Raw genomic sequence first — 17,057 nt, forward strand, 5'->3', positions numbered from 1 at the left:
GGTTCCTCCCCCAGAGGAGAATTCCAGTGTAGAAGGAAAGGTGTGAATATTTACACAAAGAGAAAAGCGCGCTCTGAAGAACACAGCTGCTGGTAACCTCCTTCCAATAACTGTTCGCACGACCATTACAGCTATGGGTGACCAGCAGCAGCAAGCTCCAGACTTACAGAGGGTACGTGGAGGAGGTCACTGCGGGAACTGCCACCGCCCTGTTAAGAGAAATGTGCACGCTTTGCAATTCAGACAACGGTACAGCCTTCAGGGAAAGGGCAACTAAATCTCAGAAATCAAATGCTCTTACAGACGCCAGTGAAACAGCATGCCCTCCCTGATCCCTAGGGGTATTTGCACTTGCTGCCTCAGTTCTAGCCAGTCGGCAGTCTGAGATGAGAAGGCATATTTATCAGGAGAGATAAGGCATTTTTCTGAACTCTTCATCCTATTCAAAAAAAGGCATGAACATCTGCCCTCCAAAGGGTGAGTCTTCAACAGCCCTGTAAGAAAGGTTTGGGAGAGGGAAGAAACAGATCATTATCCTGATTTATATGAACTTGGAGATTAAAGTTATCAACTACTTTTATCTTAAAAAAATCTTAAAAAGGAACATGGAAGAGCTTTGCTTTGGCAATATTCTTGAGAGACTGTTTACATTGGAACTCTCTACAACCTTGCAGACGGAAGCTAACAGCTAAAGAGAATACAAGAGCAAAAACAAAGCGAGAAGAAACCAAATCTATGGACATCATGACTGAAAGATCATCAGTGTTTTGCAAACATGAGGTCTTGTGGAAAAATGTCTGAAAAAATGACAAAGAATGTAGACTGGCAGATGGGTGGGAGCCATTAAAGAGTTTTCAGTAAAGGTCTCAAGTGTGTGACGTGAGGTGATTCTAGATCAGGTGGAACCTGGAGAGCCAGTATCCAAAAAGGAGGAACGCAAGATGAACCAGGGCGGGGGGATACGTGACTTTTTTCCCAGTTATGAACATGGGAAGAATAGCCTACACTGATATTACTGGTTTCTGGCATTTGGTGCCTGGGATATGAGATACTTAAGTGCAGAGCTGAACATATAAGAGCTAATGTAAAAATCCTACAGAAACTTTCTTTCTGGAAACTATAGCAAGAAGTCTAGAGTATTTTACATTCACCCATCAAGCCAAATGAAATTGCTATCAATCTTTTTATCCTCAGGCAGAATTCTATAGTTCCCTACCCTGTTTCACAGTCTTCTTACAAGATTTTCTGCTAGAAAAGTACAAGATCTGACAAATTACCAGCGGTACTGTATACGCAAGTAATACACTACACACAGCATTTAATCATCTTTTTCATCATGAAACAGTTTAAAGTTCATCTAAATTCTCACCAAGGTACTCATCTTGCTCTCACTAGTTTCTTCACATACAGTATTTTACTAATTGTAAAGTAATATAGCTGTGTACACTTAGCAAAAAACTTTAAGCAGCATTTCCACAATAGCCCAATAAAATTGCTACTATAAATAACACTGTTTTCAGTTTGACTAGATTTGTTAGAAATTGTCAAAAAATTTGAATTATACAGCCTCCTAAAGCAGATCAGAGGGATTGTTCTTTGATCTCATCTGTCATCTTCCTTGGCATAACACCTGCTGACAGCAGATCTAGCAATTGGTATTTACAGGACTTTGAAGTTGTTTCAGGCCTCAGATAAATAAATAGAAGATGCAACAAGGGACAGGACCAGCTAGTGGTAGCTGATAAAAGTATGTAGAAGTAACAATAGAACCATTTAGGCTGGAAAAAACCTTTAAGATCATTGAGTCCAACTGTGAACCTAACACTGCCAAGTCCACCACTAAACCATGTTCCTCAAAGCCACATCTGCACATCTTTAAAATACCCCGAGGGATGGTGACTCCACCCCTTCCCTGGGCAGCCTGTTCCAGTGCTTGATAACCCTTTCAGTGAAGAAATTTTTCCTAACATCACAGAATCACTAAGGCTGGAAAGGACCTTCGAGATCATCAAGTCCAACCGTTAACCCAACACCCCCATGCCCACTAAACCATGTCCTGAAGCGCCACAGCCACCCATTTTTTGAACACTTCCAGAGATGGTGACTCCACCACCTCCCTGGGCAGCCTGTTCCAATGCCTGACCAACCTCTCGGTGAAGAAATTTTTCCTAATATCCAATCTAAACCTCCCCTGGCGCAACTTGAGGCCATTTCCTCTCGTCCTGTTGCTGGTTACTTGGGAGAAGAGACCAACACCCACCTCACCACAACCCCCTTTCAGGTTTGTTGTCACAGACTGTAAGCACCTCATGAAATACAAGGTTTTATTTTTATTGATTTTTAAAAGTCAACGCCTATCACAGTAATGCTGCTTGAAGTCTTTGGGCCCTGGTGCAACAAAACCAGTAGATTCCACTTTACAGCAACACACAAAATATCAAACCTAACTGCATCAAATCCTGTCTACTTTGCTTACAAACCATCACTTTTCTTCATAAGAATTTTCTATGCATTTCTAGACCGAACTTGGACAAGATTGGTTAGCTTATGTAACAGCAAAAATTAATCAGGCGAGATAAAAAATTCTGTTTAGATCTTTAGCCACTTTAACAGTTGCTGGAGTTACTAGAAGAGCTGTAATCTGTAAGCAGAACTTTGGCTTCATCATTACTGCTCATCAAAAGTAAGCTGGGACCAAATGAGTTTGTTGATCCTTAGCAGCTCCTCAGGGATGACAGGCTAGCAGTGTTCCTTAACTGAGAGAAGAAGTTTCATGGGAAACATCTCATAACATTTCCTCGTCCTCAAAATATTTTTTTCCTGAGGAGAACATGAAGACAATTGTGTATTGACTGTTCTGATGTACAAAATTTTTGGTATTTCTTCATAATCCTTCAGAACTTCGATCTATAGCAATATTTTCAGGTGACATATCTGTCTCTTCTGATAGATAGTAATGAAGTGTGAGGATAATTAAAAACCACCTTCTCTCTGATTCAGTAGCTTTTAGTATTGTAAGGGGTTTCTTTTGTTGGTTTACTGATTACAGGTTCAGTGTTGAATTGGTTACATTACTGATGTAACTTAAGCAATGAATAGGATTGTAAAATAATTGCTTTGTCCAGAAAATCCCTTATGTGGTAAGTCTTCAAAGCTTTATTTTGTTACCTAATTCGAAGAATATGTGAAATGTGTATGGTAAGCCACCAATTTCATTAGGACTAAAGGACATCAATGCCTAATGATGCCTGTGTCTCCACTCGAGCTTTAGCTGTTTAAAGTCAAATTTAAGTCATGGTTTTAAAAAAAAAGCTGCAGATAAAATTTCTGGACAGGAAAGAGAAAAGTATGATTTGCTTATTCCTTGTTGAATGGCTTTGTACTCTGAGGTGTTGTGGGGGCTCAACTATTCATGGAAACCTGGCATTACCAGTGGCAGAGACCTGTGTTTCTCCTCAGTATCCAGCCATGTTTTTTCATGTTTTATTTTGGTTTTGAGTCTTGGCATTTTAACCCACATGTTTGAGACCCTAGACAAGTTTACTGCAATGAATTCCACTGCCACAGCTCACATCAGGTAGTGTTAACCAAAGAGGTAGCAGGTTTATTAAGAGTTCTTCAGCAGCTGCACTGGCTTGGGAGGTCCACAGCTGAACATGGATGACCATACGCTACCTCTGCAGGCATTACACCCTTGATCACAAAGTATTTTGGATTGCATACAGAGTAGAATTGAGGTAAATACTATAGTAACGTGCAAGTTGTGAAAGGAAACTATACCCATTTCACAGAGTGCTTAGTTTGCAAAACTGTGTGGGACTTGCAGCTGTTCCTGTACCATCTCAAAAGTTACCTCAGGTTGCCTGGAACTGCAGAACCCTAGGACCCTTTTCCAAAAATACACAAGCCACAATGCACAGTGTCAACTGCTGCAAGAATGCAATCTCTCAGCAAGATGACACTGTGTATACAAACGATGGTGCTGCTGGATGGAGAACAGCATTTCTCAACTGAACTGGCTGAGGGAGTACTAATTTGAAGAAATAAACTACGAAGAATTGCCAGGACCATCAACAACAACCTCTTTCCCCTTTAAGGACAGTGCTTTACCATACAGCTAAGCTAGTGATTAATTGTTGCTGGAATTTGTGCTCATTCTTCCTTCCAGCTATAAAATTGTACCACTGCCCCAAGTTCAGCACTGTCACTTGCTTGACCTTTCAGGGAGGAATCCTCAGAGAAAACCAGCCACTCAGAAGAGTAGATCAGAGGTCTTTCTCTGGGGAGGGCATGGTCTGTGGCTCATCTCTGCTGCTGAAGACCTGATGGAAACCTATCAAAGCTCTATTAAGGTAGGCATCTGACTTGCTTTCTCCAGAAAACTTGCAGTAGTGGAGTACGCCAATGTTTCTTACATTTTAACATATTAAAGGGCTGGCTGTGAGGGTCTCTTGAAAGTAGACTCCGTTGTTAAGAGACTACACCTAGGTTCAAGAACATGCACATTTTGATTTCTATCTCACAGACAGTTTTCTGCTGTATAAGACATGAGATCCTGAAATTCACAGATTGATTCCAGACTGTGCAGACTGCAATGCAAAAACATAACCAGACAGCATAGATCAGTGCACATCCTTCATGTCACTTGCTCGGGAATGGAGCTCTTGTACGCAGGCAGGAAGGTCCCAACAATATTTCTGCTGCCTAGTGCCGAAGCTGTGCTGGAATGTGAAAAACAGTAGCCTCCAGAAAGCGCTGGTGCTGACATCTCATGAAATGTGTTATGGTTGCAAAAAAAAGAGTAGCCTCCCTTCTAAGGGCTCTCTGCGGAGTACAGGACAGCAAGGCTGCCATGGGTCAGCAGCAACGGGAACTGCATGCAGCTGGCGCAAGCTCAGTGACAAGAGTTATCCTCTTCCAGTGCATTCCAAAGTCCCAACTTTTAAAGACTTTTTAAAAAATAAAGTAGTATTTCATTTTCATATAATGATTATGAAAAGTGGATTCTGAATAATCTATAGCCATTAAAAACATTACTTGCTTCCCTCTTAAAACATTCTTGTGGTTTTGCAATTATGCCTTCTGTATTTTTTAATGTAATTTGCTATTCTGTCTCCACTTTATCTCTCTGCATTTCAACCTTGTCATTTCAGTTACTGTTAATTAAATATAGGCCATGGTATTCCTACCATTTTCTAAAGCCTCTAAAACATGTTTGTGCAATTAAACCCTCCCCCAGTATGCTAGCTTTTCAAACTTATAGTTAATCTTTATGGCATGTTCCCAAATAATTTCTGAGGTTAAAAGATTGCTTTTCACTAAGTAATTCCTCAAAAACTTTATATAAATGAATTAATGTGAAAAGTATCTATACAAATTGCAAGAAGTTTGTTATTCTAATTTCACTTACCTGGGACAGTAAAGTTTTAATCTATCTAATTGCATATGAAAATAAACTGGATGAATTTCACTTGCAATGACACCAGATATACCTGTTACCTTTCAAAGTCCATTTATACTGCTAATAATTAAAGTATAATTCATTTAGTAAGGAAGAAAGACCATCCTCAGGAAGAAGAAAAACATCGTACTTCATTAAGAGATGTTACACTGGAAAATCCATTGTATATGAAAAATTATGAATAAACTACAGCAGTAATGAAGAGTGCTAATTTTAAACTAGAAGTCAGACATACAGTGTTTCTAGTGGTGTAGATTGATACTAAATTCTCTGTGTTTACATTATCTTAATCTGGGAACACAAAGTAAACTGTGTGTGGTTTGCTATCTTTAGTTGACATAAGTGGAGTTTTTCAATTACTAAACAAATAATCACTGAATTTAAACGCTTTAGATACATTCTGTACAGAGTCCTTCCTCTACTTCATAGCTTTTCTAAACAAGGAAATAACTTGGAAAGGCTCCCAGTATGACACCTCTCTTACTTCTAACTTGAGCACTCTTGTGCCATTAAGCTTTCCTTAGTAGGCAACTAGTTAAGCCTCACAGCTTAACAAAACGGACATGAGCCAGCAATGTGCGCTCGCAGCCCAGAAGGCCAACTGTATCCTGGGCTGCATCCAAAGTGGGTCGAGGGAGGCGATTCTGTCCCTCTGCTCCGCTCTGGCAAGACCCCCCGCAGTGCTGCGTCCAGCTCAGGAGAGGTGTTCCATCCCTCCAATGAGGTCAGGCTGAGAGAGTTGGGGTTGTTCAGCCTGGAGAGGAGAAGGCTCTGGGGAGACCCTACTGCAGCTGCCAGGACTGAAAGGGGGCTTAGAAGATAGGGACAGACTTAGCAGGGCCTGTAGCGATAGGACATGGGGTAATGGTTTTAAACTAAAAGAGGGCAGATTCAGACTAGATCTAAGGAAGAAATTATTTACAACGAGGGTGGTGAACCCCCAGCCCAGGTTGCCCAGAGAGGTGGTCGATGCCCCATCCCTGGAAACATCCCAGGTCAGGCTGGACGGGGCTCTGAGCACCCTGATCGAGTTGAATATGTCCCTGCTCACTGCAGGGGGTTGGACTAGATGGCCTTGAAAGGTCCCTTCCAACCCAAACCCTTCTATGATTCTATGAAAATCAAATGAGGGAGCTACTAAAACTTGAAAGAGGAACTGTTTAAAGAAAGTGAAAACTCTGCTTTTTCCTATCCTTTCGTATTTTTCAATCCCCGAAAACCTTTATAGACAAATTGCTCCCATATTAAGAAAAAGAGATAGCAGATGTATGCAGTATCCAACAAGTCCACCTTGTCCTGATGGAAATGAAGTTACTTCATGTGTTAAAACTGCAAATCATTTATTTCTGCACCTTCTGTCTGCCTTAAGCGCCAAGTAGGTTCATGGGTTGGAAGCTAAAATTTGCTACCTCGTACTTAAGAGACTAGGAGTGTGTACAGTCACTTGCCGTGACTCTACTAACAGGCTGCATATTGAGACACTTCTGTGATTTGCATAGTTGAAAGCACACAGTTACATAGTTTGGGTCCATCATATGAAATCTGCAAGATCTCATTTAAAACTGTTGTCAACAGATGATTAAAAAAGTCTGTAATAAAACAAAAGTTAGGAGTCAATAAATACATACCTAGCCAAGACCTAGCTCTGTATGTAGGAGAATCAGACCAAGGGAAAATTCACCCTAAGTGGAGCTTTAGTGCAACTACCTCAAGATTCATTTCTCCCAGTGAAACTGTACTTCTATGCTAATACTTTAACTGTCAGTAATCAAAATAAGTGATTTTTTATTCACAGAAAATACCAATGCACAAATAAAAATCCAGTCGATATACTAAATTCCAGTCACTTAACACCTATTCCAGTCTTGTCCACTTCAGAAAAACGATTTGCATTATAGTTCTCTGCTTGTTTCTATTCAAAACTTACCTGTTACAAGCTCTTTTATTTCGGCATCAACAGATTTTCTCAACAATCGTAAAAGGGCAGGTATCCCACCAACGTTCTTCATTGCTATTTTGTTTTCATCAGTAGATTTCCCATAAACAAGGTTTCTCAGTGCACCGCAAGCATTCTTCTGAACTTCCAGGACTCTGTGATCCAGGAGATCAACGAGGTGCTTGATTCCTCCTAGCCTACATACCTAGAAAATGGAATGTCGGGAACATCAGCACCCATTGATTTCACCCATTTCACTCTACAGATTTAAAAGGCTTTTATTTGTATAAAAACAGTATGTTCCATTCTACTTCAAGAAGAAATATTGTTAGTAAATCTTATAACTTGATTGATATACTGTACTGAAAATTCCTGTGAATGACTCACATCCTTGTTGAAAAGGCTGATGGACATTTTCAGTCATTTCCTGTGTTCGGAGAAGAATTGTTACTGCTAAAGTTTTGTTTGCCAGTAATGCAGTTTTAAAGTAATTTCCTATGCTTCAGAATATCTTTTTAGGGAATATTAGAAATAAGAAGGTGCAAAGATTTAAATGCCAACTATTTACACTTAGCTACACACACACATAAAATAATCAGTTCAAATTAGCATATATCGAGTCCTATTGGCATATATTAAGTTCTTTTTAAAAGGAAATTTCTGCATAAATTTCATAAAACAAGAAGAATATTTTATATCATTTGTTTTAAACAGGTTAGTTGCATTTATTCTTTGTTATATAGTTAAAAAAAATTTTGACTGTTTTGAGATCTCATTTCCATGTAGTACTTTTCTTTGTTCAAAATAACTTAGAGATGATAAAAGATTCAAGTATTTTAGAATTCTGCAATATTGAAATATTTATTTCGTAAAGAGGTAACTAAGTAGTATTACTTACAAGATTAGCATTAATTTTAAATTAAAAATCACCATCAAAAGGCTACCAAAATATTTTCTATGAACTGTTTCAAAAAATATGAACTATTTTGTACTGTAAGATTGATCTATTACAACCTGATATTATTTTAGTACAGCAGAATAACTTTTGTGCCATACTATCCATAGAATACGCCTAATGAAGTTGGCACAGTCTAAAACCCCTCCACCTACCGCAGCTAAGCTGCTGCTGCCCTAAGGAGATGCCATGGTGAAGAGAGCGCTACACCACCATTCCTGAATACTTCGCCTATACAGGATGCGGTTCTGGGCCAAACAGACGAGAGGTAAAACATAACAGTCCTCAGGATTCTCTAGTTCAGCATTAAAAGCACTTTGAGAGGCCCCTTTTCTATTCTAACCTGTATAATATTAGTTTGGCAAGCCAAAAAACAATTGAGATGCAAGGTCCAAGACCAATGCTGTATTTGATTCTTATCTGTCAAAACATCTCTTAAGTAAAATGAAAGGGAAAAAAAAAAAAGAAAGATTGGTGACTTGGAGGTTTTTTTAGACCTCTGTTTAAAATGTATCTTTTTCAAAAGGAAACCTCTATTTAAACACCTAGATATATCTAGTATGCAAGTTAGCAATCTAGGGGATACAAAGTTTGGCACTGATCAATTAGACAAGCTACTGCTATGCCAAAAGCCACCAGAACTTTTAAGTTTAAAGTTATTCACCTGGCAAGATTTCTGCAGCTAGGAAATGATTACCTTACGAATTATTTAGTTGATACAGACTACACTGAAAGCATATACTGCAGGATGCTATTAAAAAACCCCTAAATTTAAAGTTATTCTTTTTCAAGGCAAATAATTCTTATTTCTGTTACCAAATGAAGCAACAAATAACTATTCATACTTTTCAGTTAAATCTCCCTCTTGTATGTTGATACAGCACATCAAACACTACATCTACACTACGCATCCATAATACAGATAACAATTTATGAATGACAAAATAGCTTTATCATTTTTTCAATCTGTACTCAAAACTTGATGAGATACAGTTTTTGTGTATATAATTCAAAATGAAACTGGACTAGAAATCCATTCTTAAGATTTGTATTTTGCTGAGTCATGAACAATTTTTAAATGTAGCAGCTATTGCTAGTTTGAACAGGCATTTCAATTTCTAAATAAAAAAAAAAAATCAGAATTCTTGTAAAATGATGTATTAATGAACTAATATATCAGTATTGTATTTCCAGATAGATATTCATTACATGGAAGTGCAATTTATTCGTTCTGTGTAGTTTCATAGCTAATTTAAATGGTAAATATCCCCCCCCCGCCAAACAAGCAGTTTCTCATGCTTATCTTCAGGTTTTAGCTATGCAAGTATTCTAGTTCATTTTGCCAGACTTTTATTTTAATATTGTTAATAGGCTAGCAAATTAATCTGGTCTTTACCACAGCAATAAAATAATAAATTTAAGTAATGAATTAATTATGTTGGGGTGTCTTATAAAAGTTGCACCAACATTTTATTAACATAATATTTATACTGAAAATAACAGATAACTCGACATATATGGTATGAATGAAAAAGCAAATTCCTTCAGATCAATAGCTCATAGCCGGTCTGCAAAAAGAGCGGCTCTTCAAATGCAAACAGTTTCTAGAAATTTCAACAATAACCTGAATTGTCACACAAGATGTATCCTTCCTCCACCTCATACTGACACAAACACTATCCTCTATTATTTCTAGGGTTGGATTTCTTTCCTTTGCTTGACAGCTGACTCATTCCCTACGAGGCCTTAAAATATCTTCATCAAAACCAGTGGAAAGCCTTCCAGAATTCTCGTTTTCCTTATCTACAGTCATCAACAGGTTACACAAAAACAGGCTTCGGTAAACATACTTTACAGTTCTGCTAGATTACACAACTTGAATGTAAAATATTTTCACATCATTTCCATGCAGCCTCTTATGACAGGAAAAATCTCTGTGTCTGTGTGTAATTACACACACCTAGGTACTTCAATATTGTCATACATCTGGTACAAACACACACAAAAGGGTCCAGAACACCGTGTTATGATGAAAACAACAAAAAAGGAGAGAGGTCTAGTTTTCCTTTTACAGTTTCCCCAGGAACAGAAACGCAGTCAGTGCAGTACCTCCGTTTTTACTTTGTTGTCGCCAAAGCACAGGTGCTGAAGGTAGGCAGCTGCATTCGCCTGAACTGATGGGAACTGGTGTTGAAGCATGTGAATGACTTCAGGCAGTTCTGGATCTCGCCAAGCAAACTCCCTTCATGAGATGAACACATTCAAGAGAAGGCATTAGTTATAAATGCATGTTTATTTACCAAGTAGAATTACTAGAGGATCTTAGGTGTTTTTGAACAATTCTGTTTTTGTTCTGGAGTGTCAGGGCTACGAGGAAAAACAGGTATATTAGATTAACTATGAGATACATCACCTTTTAGTCTTCCAGTTGGAAAAGGACGCTTTATATCCCATGTTCTTCAGCTAGCTTGGTTATAGATCACACAAAAATACATATACTAAAATTATACCAACTCAAGCACTGCAACCTCCATAGATCTCTCAAAACTTAAATATATAATGCAACAGATACCCACTTAACAATGCTGCTCAGGTGCATCTCCCCCACACAACATTTTGTCAGTGCTCAACGTTCTTCCTAATCTGAAGTCAATTATACTGCAACAAAAGCTGCGCAGCCTGAAATTTCATCATCACGATCAGATGCAGGAAGTTTACATAATTTGAGTTATTCAGGGATTGTAAACTTAAAATCATTAAAATCAAATCTCCTTCATTAAACAAAATGATGTTGCACAGGCGAATCCTGGAAAATTCATTAAACATACCAACGCCCAATTCACAGGTTTAGAAATATACCCATTAACATTTACAGAAGGAAGATAACCCAGCAAAGAGGGGAATGGGGCGGGGGGGAAGTAGTATCTAAGTTTTACCCATTCTCAAATACAAGTAAATAAATTAAAAAAAAGGATATTACAAGAATAGTACTTGGGGACCTATTCAAAGGCTAATGCTAGCCTGGCCAGTTGGGTCTCCCCAGGATTTCTACAGTCACCAAAAAGGGAAAGTTCAGTTATGTGCTTACTTTGAACTGCTCAACAACTTAGAGATTTACTTCTCCATACTAACGGTAGGAAGAACTTATAGAAAACTGCCTTTCTAATCTGAATGCTCCCTCACTCTTATTCTAAAGTGATGCTTTCAAATAGCCCAGTCTGAGGCTATTGGAATGCATTAACCTAGCCTCTGCCATAGCATGATATGCAAATCAGAAACTGAAACAGATTAAAATATAAGGTAAAACTACTCTACTGTGAAATTACAAGACAAGAAGGTGCATCAGCAATGAAAATTAAGTCAGAATTTCTTTAAAGTTTCTGGTTATGAATGTGAAGCATCCCTATTATAAGTAACCTTTTTTGTAAGCCATGCCAGAATAGGCCAGCAGTAGCATGCAGCTAGCAAGCATTACTTGGAGGTAAGATTATCCTATTAACATAGAATCGTAGAATCTTTGGGTTGGAAGGGACATTTCAAAGCCATCTAGTCCAACCCCCTGCAATAAGCAGGGACATCTTCAACTCGATCAGGTTGCTCTGAGCCCCGTCCAACCTGACCTGGGATGTCTCCAGGGATGGGGCATCGACCACCTCTCTGGGCAACCTGGGCCGGGGGTTCACCACCCTCATTGTAAATAATTTCTTCCTTAGATCTAGTCTGAATCTGCCCTCTTTTAGTTTAAAACCTTTACCCCATGTCCTATCGCTACATGCCCTTGTAAAAAGTCTGTCCCCATCTCTCTCCTCAGCCCCTCTCAGCCCTGGCAGCTGCAGGAAGGTCTCCCCGGAGCCTTCTCTGCTCCAGGCTGAGCCCCCCCAGCTCTTCCAGCCTGTCCTCCCAGCAGAGCTGTTCCAGCCCTCGGAGCATTGCTGGGGCCTCCTCTGGCCCCGCTCCAGCAGGTCCGTGTCTCTCCTGTGCTGCGCGCTCCAGAGCTGGACGCAGCCCTGCAGGGGGGTCTCCCCAGAGCGGGGCAGAGGGGCAGAATCACCTCCTTCCTGTTTTTTCATTGAAACATAGTTTAGATGAATATACCATTCAGTTAAATGAAATTAATCCTCTCCCTCAATATCTATTTAAAAAAAAAGAAATATATTAATTTCCACTAATAAACAAAACAACAACATCTATTAAAAATGTGCTTTTACTTTCTAGACTGAAGGACAGGGCCAAACTAGAAAATAACTGAATCATGTTATGAGCCTTCTGTAATGCAGGAAGCTCAAAAGATTTCAGCGTAAGACTCTAGTCTGACCATAGCTATTAGCTATCTTTATTCAAAGTTTATTTGGTGCCCTAACATTTCCATCTGAAAGACTCCTGGGCATCACTGGAGTTCAGATCCTCCAGTATGAGGTGCTCTGCTTTCACTTATTTCTAAACCAGCTGAATGTGTAATGTGCTTTCACGACCAAGGCGTGTCTAGAGGCTGCCTCAATGAACTGGCAATCTGAGGACAGACTGGAATTTCTAGCAGTCACATACCCATACTGAAGATAAACAGTACCATAAATCCCTCCAAGCTTTGCATGGGCTGGGTTTTGATATTCCCATTTTAAAATACACGGTTTTAATGAACAGTGTCTCTAATAAATTGTAATGATAATATTAGACTTGTCACATGCCCATACTGTGTACCTACACTTACAACATCAAACTAGTAACTATTTTAAAAATTTAAATGTGTATTCGCTTCCAAAATGGTACATTTATGTATAATTTTTAAACTTAAGTTGTTCTGAAATTTAAGCAGGATGCTCACGAAAAATTCATTCAAATGAATTAGGTATGTAGTTTCTAATTTTCAACCCTGATTCCCGTTCCCATACAGAGAAAACTTACTATGGTATTACAGGTTGCTCTGTAGAGTTACTAAAAATATTTGGAATAATCCAGTCAATTCTCATCAAATTTGTATGTATTTCCTGTAATAACTTCTACATGAAAATAAACATGGAAGAAAAATGTAACAACAACTAAATGCACAGAAGCTGCTCTTTCTGACTGTAACAAGTAGACTGCATTTATTACTTTGGATGTAAAAGGTATAGATCTTAGTATCCAAATTGGTCATGATTGTTTAAACAGTGTAAAACTGCAATATGCACAAAGTGTCATATATATTCAAGGAATAATACATTCTGTATTAAAAATCTTATTACGGCAAACATGTATGATTCTTGAAAGCACAAATGGACTTGCCTGGGGTCTTTCTGAATGCTGTCTATCGATGGAGATCGCGTGGTCCCATCATCGGCGGGCGTTGCGTGCTGCAGCCTGTTATAATTGGACTCTGACAGTCGATACTGCATTGACCTGTAGGGTTCCGCATAGGTAGCTGTTGTGTTCAGAGCATAATTATTTCTTTGGTATGTGAGTGTGCTACGCTGACTGGATGATCTTTGCAGATTTCCGACTCCTAGTATAAAATCAGTATTAAAACAAACTAGGTAACAAATGTCTATTGAAGAGAAGAGGCAATACATGGTTACAAGTGTAAGCAAAAGACCTCAACCAACCAACCAAAAAACACCCAGTCTTAAAAACGTGTACCATGCTCGATGTTGAAAGCTATTGCCAGATTTAAGGAAGCAATTACTCAATTGCTTACTCCCAGGGAAGATAGACATGTTAGTTACAGAACTAAAAGTCTGGTGAAATGAGGCTTATGCCTCAGCTTACCTTACCAAGTATTTAAAGTAAGAAATGCATCTTGTGCCATTAAGTAGAAATCAGGATGCAACACATTTTCAACATTTGTAATACAATTGTAATACAATTCAATTACTAGCAGTAACGTCAATTTGCCAACTGTACTAAAAAGGAAAAATAAGTAAACAAAAAATCTGATATAAACAAAATTTTATATCATTTATATGATATTTTCTTTTTCACAAGTACGTGTATATTTTCCCTGACAAAAAGCTAAAAGGAAGTTGACTTCAAAGATTAAGCTGATTGTTTCAAAACCAGGATTATGTATCTTCCTGACTTAAATAAGCTGTTGTGGTAGCTTTTGTTCTTCCAAGGTAAGTGATATTAGGTAGAGAAGTAAACAGAGAATTCCAATTTCTAGTTATATTTCCTCAGTGGCACATCCTGATGAACTTGATTTGTTTACTCTGAGTTGTAGAAAACAGGAGAATTGCAAAAACTGTTGCCTCCTTCAACATTTCATACTTTTACTATTTCAGTTACATTACAAAAACATTGAAAAGCAATTTTCAACTGTGTGAAAACATGACATATGAATCACACACTTGTATATAAACATTTCTAGCGAGTTACCTAGTTAAATCACTGTAATATTTTGAGTTTTTGGAAATCACTCCACTATACAAATTATTAATCAACCTTAAAGAACAAACTGCACTGCAGTTTATATATTTTATATATATATATACACACTTACATTTCTTTTTACAGAAAATCAGTTCTAATACTAATCTAACACCTATCCACTTCATCATATATGAGTAGCAATTCTATGAAATACTATAGAAATATTTCAGTTTCAATATACGACCTTCAGATATAGTATTTTAACATTATCCTTTGCTGAGAAGTTGGGTAAAACCAGTATTTTTACTGTGAAAGATGCGGTAGGTAATTTAAGTGCGCAAGCTAGCATTTTAGCGTATTGATGAATAAAAAAAAAAAGAACAAACTCAATTCATAAGCGAATGATGCACAGAGAATGCAAGAGGAAGTAATAAATCTTTTGTGTCATGAAATACGGTTTGCTTGGACGTACCTAAGCATGTGATATCAAACAGAAAATATTCTGACCCTAAGCTGACGCTGATAGATAGCCTCAAGTGTTTCTTGCAAACATCACAAAAGCTTTTTAATTTATGCTTGTTATTTTAAGTCCTTCAAACCTAGTTTCTACGTCCATTAATTTATAACATCTGGTTTTTCCTTGTAAACTGGCATTACACATCTCATACGTTCTCCTAGATGCCATAGGTTCCAGAAAAACTCCAGTAAGCCAATTAGGCATGTCTTTGGGACCTGGTCCATGGAAGAGCTTTGGAAGCCCTTTACCCACCTGACCCTGTTCGATACAACGCTGACTGGGATCCCTGGTGGAGCTCAATTGTTCCATGATTTGGACTACGGTACACTGGACTGTAGTAAGTTCTGCCTTCATAGATAGGGGTGATGTGCAAGTCAGGAGATACAGTTGATCGTAATTCTTGTCCTAGTTGACTGTGTTGACTAGCATATGAACTCCTGAGGCCTAAAAACAAGACGACAAAAATATGTACATGGCCCATATCAATTAAAAAGAATAAAGCTTGACTCTTCCTTCTTTTAGCCATGAAAAGGTGTTAGTTACATGTCAGTTATAAAGATTTGTTCATTAAACTTCTTCCCATTATTAAATGATCCATACTTAAAAATTCATGACAGAGCAGCATTTCTTTGACGAAAAGTTTTGTCCGTACACTGACAACTTTAAGTTTTCCAACTCAATTTTTTTGGTAGCACTTATAGCTGAAAGTCTAAAACATACAGAGTAAAAGCTAAGTCAGCATGTGCAGTTCACAGATTCAGCAATGATAAGGGAAGTTGTGAACGTGACAGCAATCCAGTTGTGAAACAGGGCACAGCCTAAAGTGGGGTGATAATCTGGAAAATGAAACAATATGTAGCAGTAAGAGCAAAAGTCTTCCTGGTAGTGGCAGCAGAGATATAAGGATATGGAGAAAAGTCTTTATAAAGGTTTAAATAGCCCACATTGTATATATATGGAGAGAGATAAATATATAGCTATGCTGCAGCTGTGTGAGAATTTCTTTTTTTCACCTTGCCTTTCAGCTGTCCCTGTTGAGATTCTTTTAACTTATCGCTGTCTCATTTAACTTAAAATTCCTCGTTAGTGGACCTTCTGATACCAATGTTGCAGTGTTAGATTCAAATACATTATTGGCAGAGGTGCAGAACAGCTTTTCAATAACAGCATTTTGAATAGCACTGCACAAGTTCAGGTTTGCTTCTCCTCGTGAAGGTTCCCCTTCTATCCGATCCATGAAAACATCATTCATGTTGCCTAGAATTTCTTTCTGTGCATTCCAGCGTGTTACTGTATTTCTGTAACCAGCACTGATGTATCCTTCCCCTTACTATTCTGCCAAATGAATTAGCAACCAAGCTCTTTATTAAGTTCACTGTTTCCACCTTGATTAGGAGGCTGGTGGTACAGACTTCATCCTGCATTTCTTCCTTTTCAGCCCCAGAACATTTTTTGACATATAGCACAAACTCCTCCCATTGACTAATCTCACTCATGCTTTGTGTATACTTTGCTTCCTGGTACTGGTGGTGTACTAACTACCCACCATCAACCTTCTCGTCTATTTTTAGAGCTTTCATTCAAAGCATCCTAGTTCCCCTATTTTATACTTCCACAGTCTACAGAGAAGCACTAACATATTAAACTGGGTAGAGAAAAAATAGTTAGAATTTAGCTAATTCTGACAGTTGTTCACCATTTCCTACTTCAGATTTTTCAGCTTCTGTGCTGCTCTAACTGAGGGTACAGAGCTTTTGCAACTAACAGGATGCATCATCCAAAGGAAAGCTCATCTGCACTCATCAGTTTCTCCCCTACCCCTACTCTGAAAAAAAAAATCTTTTGG

At 38.3% G+C, this 17,057-nt stretch overlaps 1 protein-coding gene across 1 annotated transcript in view; it reads right to left on the bottom strand.

Moving 5' to 3' along the window:
* The window catches only part of PKP4 (plakophilin 4), a gene marked incomplete at its 3' end in the record, with an annotated part of 54,827 nt that overhangs the window by 4,839 nt on the left and 32,931 nt on the right, over positions 1-17,057 (bottom strand). The window contains exons 7-10 of the mRNA XM_010295868.1: positions 15,464-15,655; positions 13,615-13,831; positions 10,462-10,594; positions 7,389-7,602 (exon numbers count right to left, since the gene is read on the bottom strand). Of these exons, the coding sequence (XP_010294170.1) occupies positions 7,389-7,602; positions 10,462-10,594; positions 13,615-13,831; positions 15,464-15,655 (756 nt within the window). The remainder of the gene's footprint in view (positions 1-7,388; positions 7,603-10,461; positions 10,595-13,614; positions 13,832-15,463; positions 15,656-17,057) is intronic.

The sequence above is a fragment of the Phaethon lepturus genome, unplaced genomic scaffold (assembly GCF_000687285.1).
Source record: "Phaethon lepturus isolate BGI_N335 unplaced genomic scaffold, ASM68728v1 scaffold20340, whole genome shotgun sequence".
In the NCBI taxonomy this organism is placed as follows: Eukaryota; Metazoa; Chordata; class Aves; order Phaethontiformes; family Phaethontidae; genus Phaethon; species Phaethon lepturus.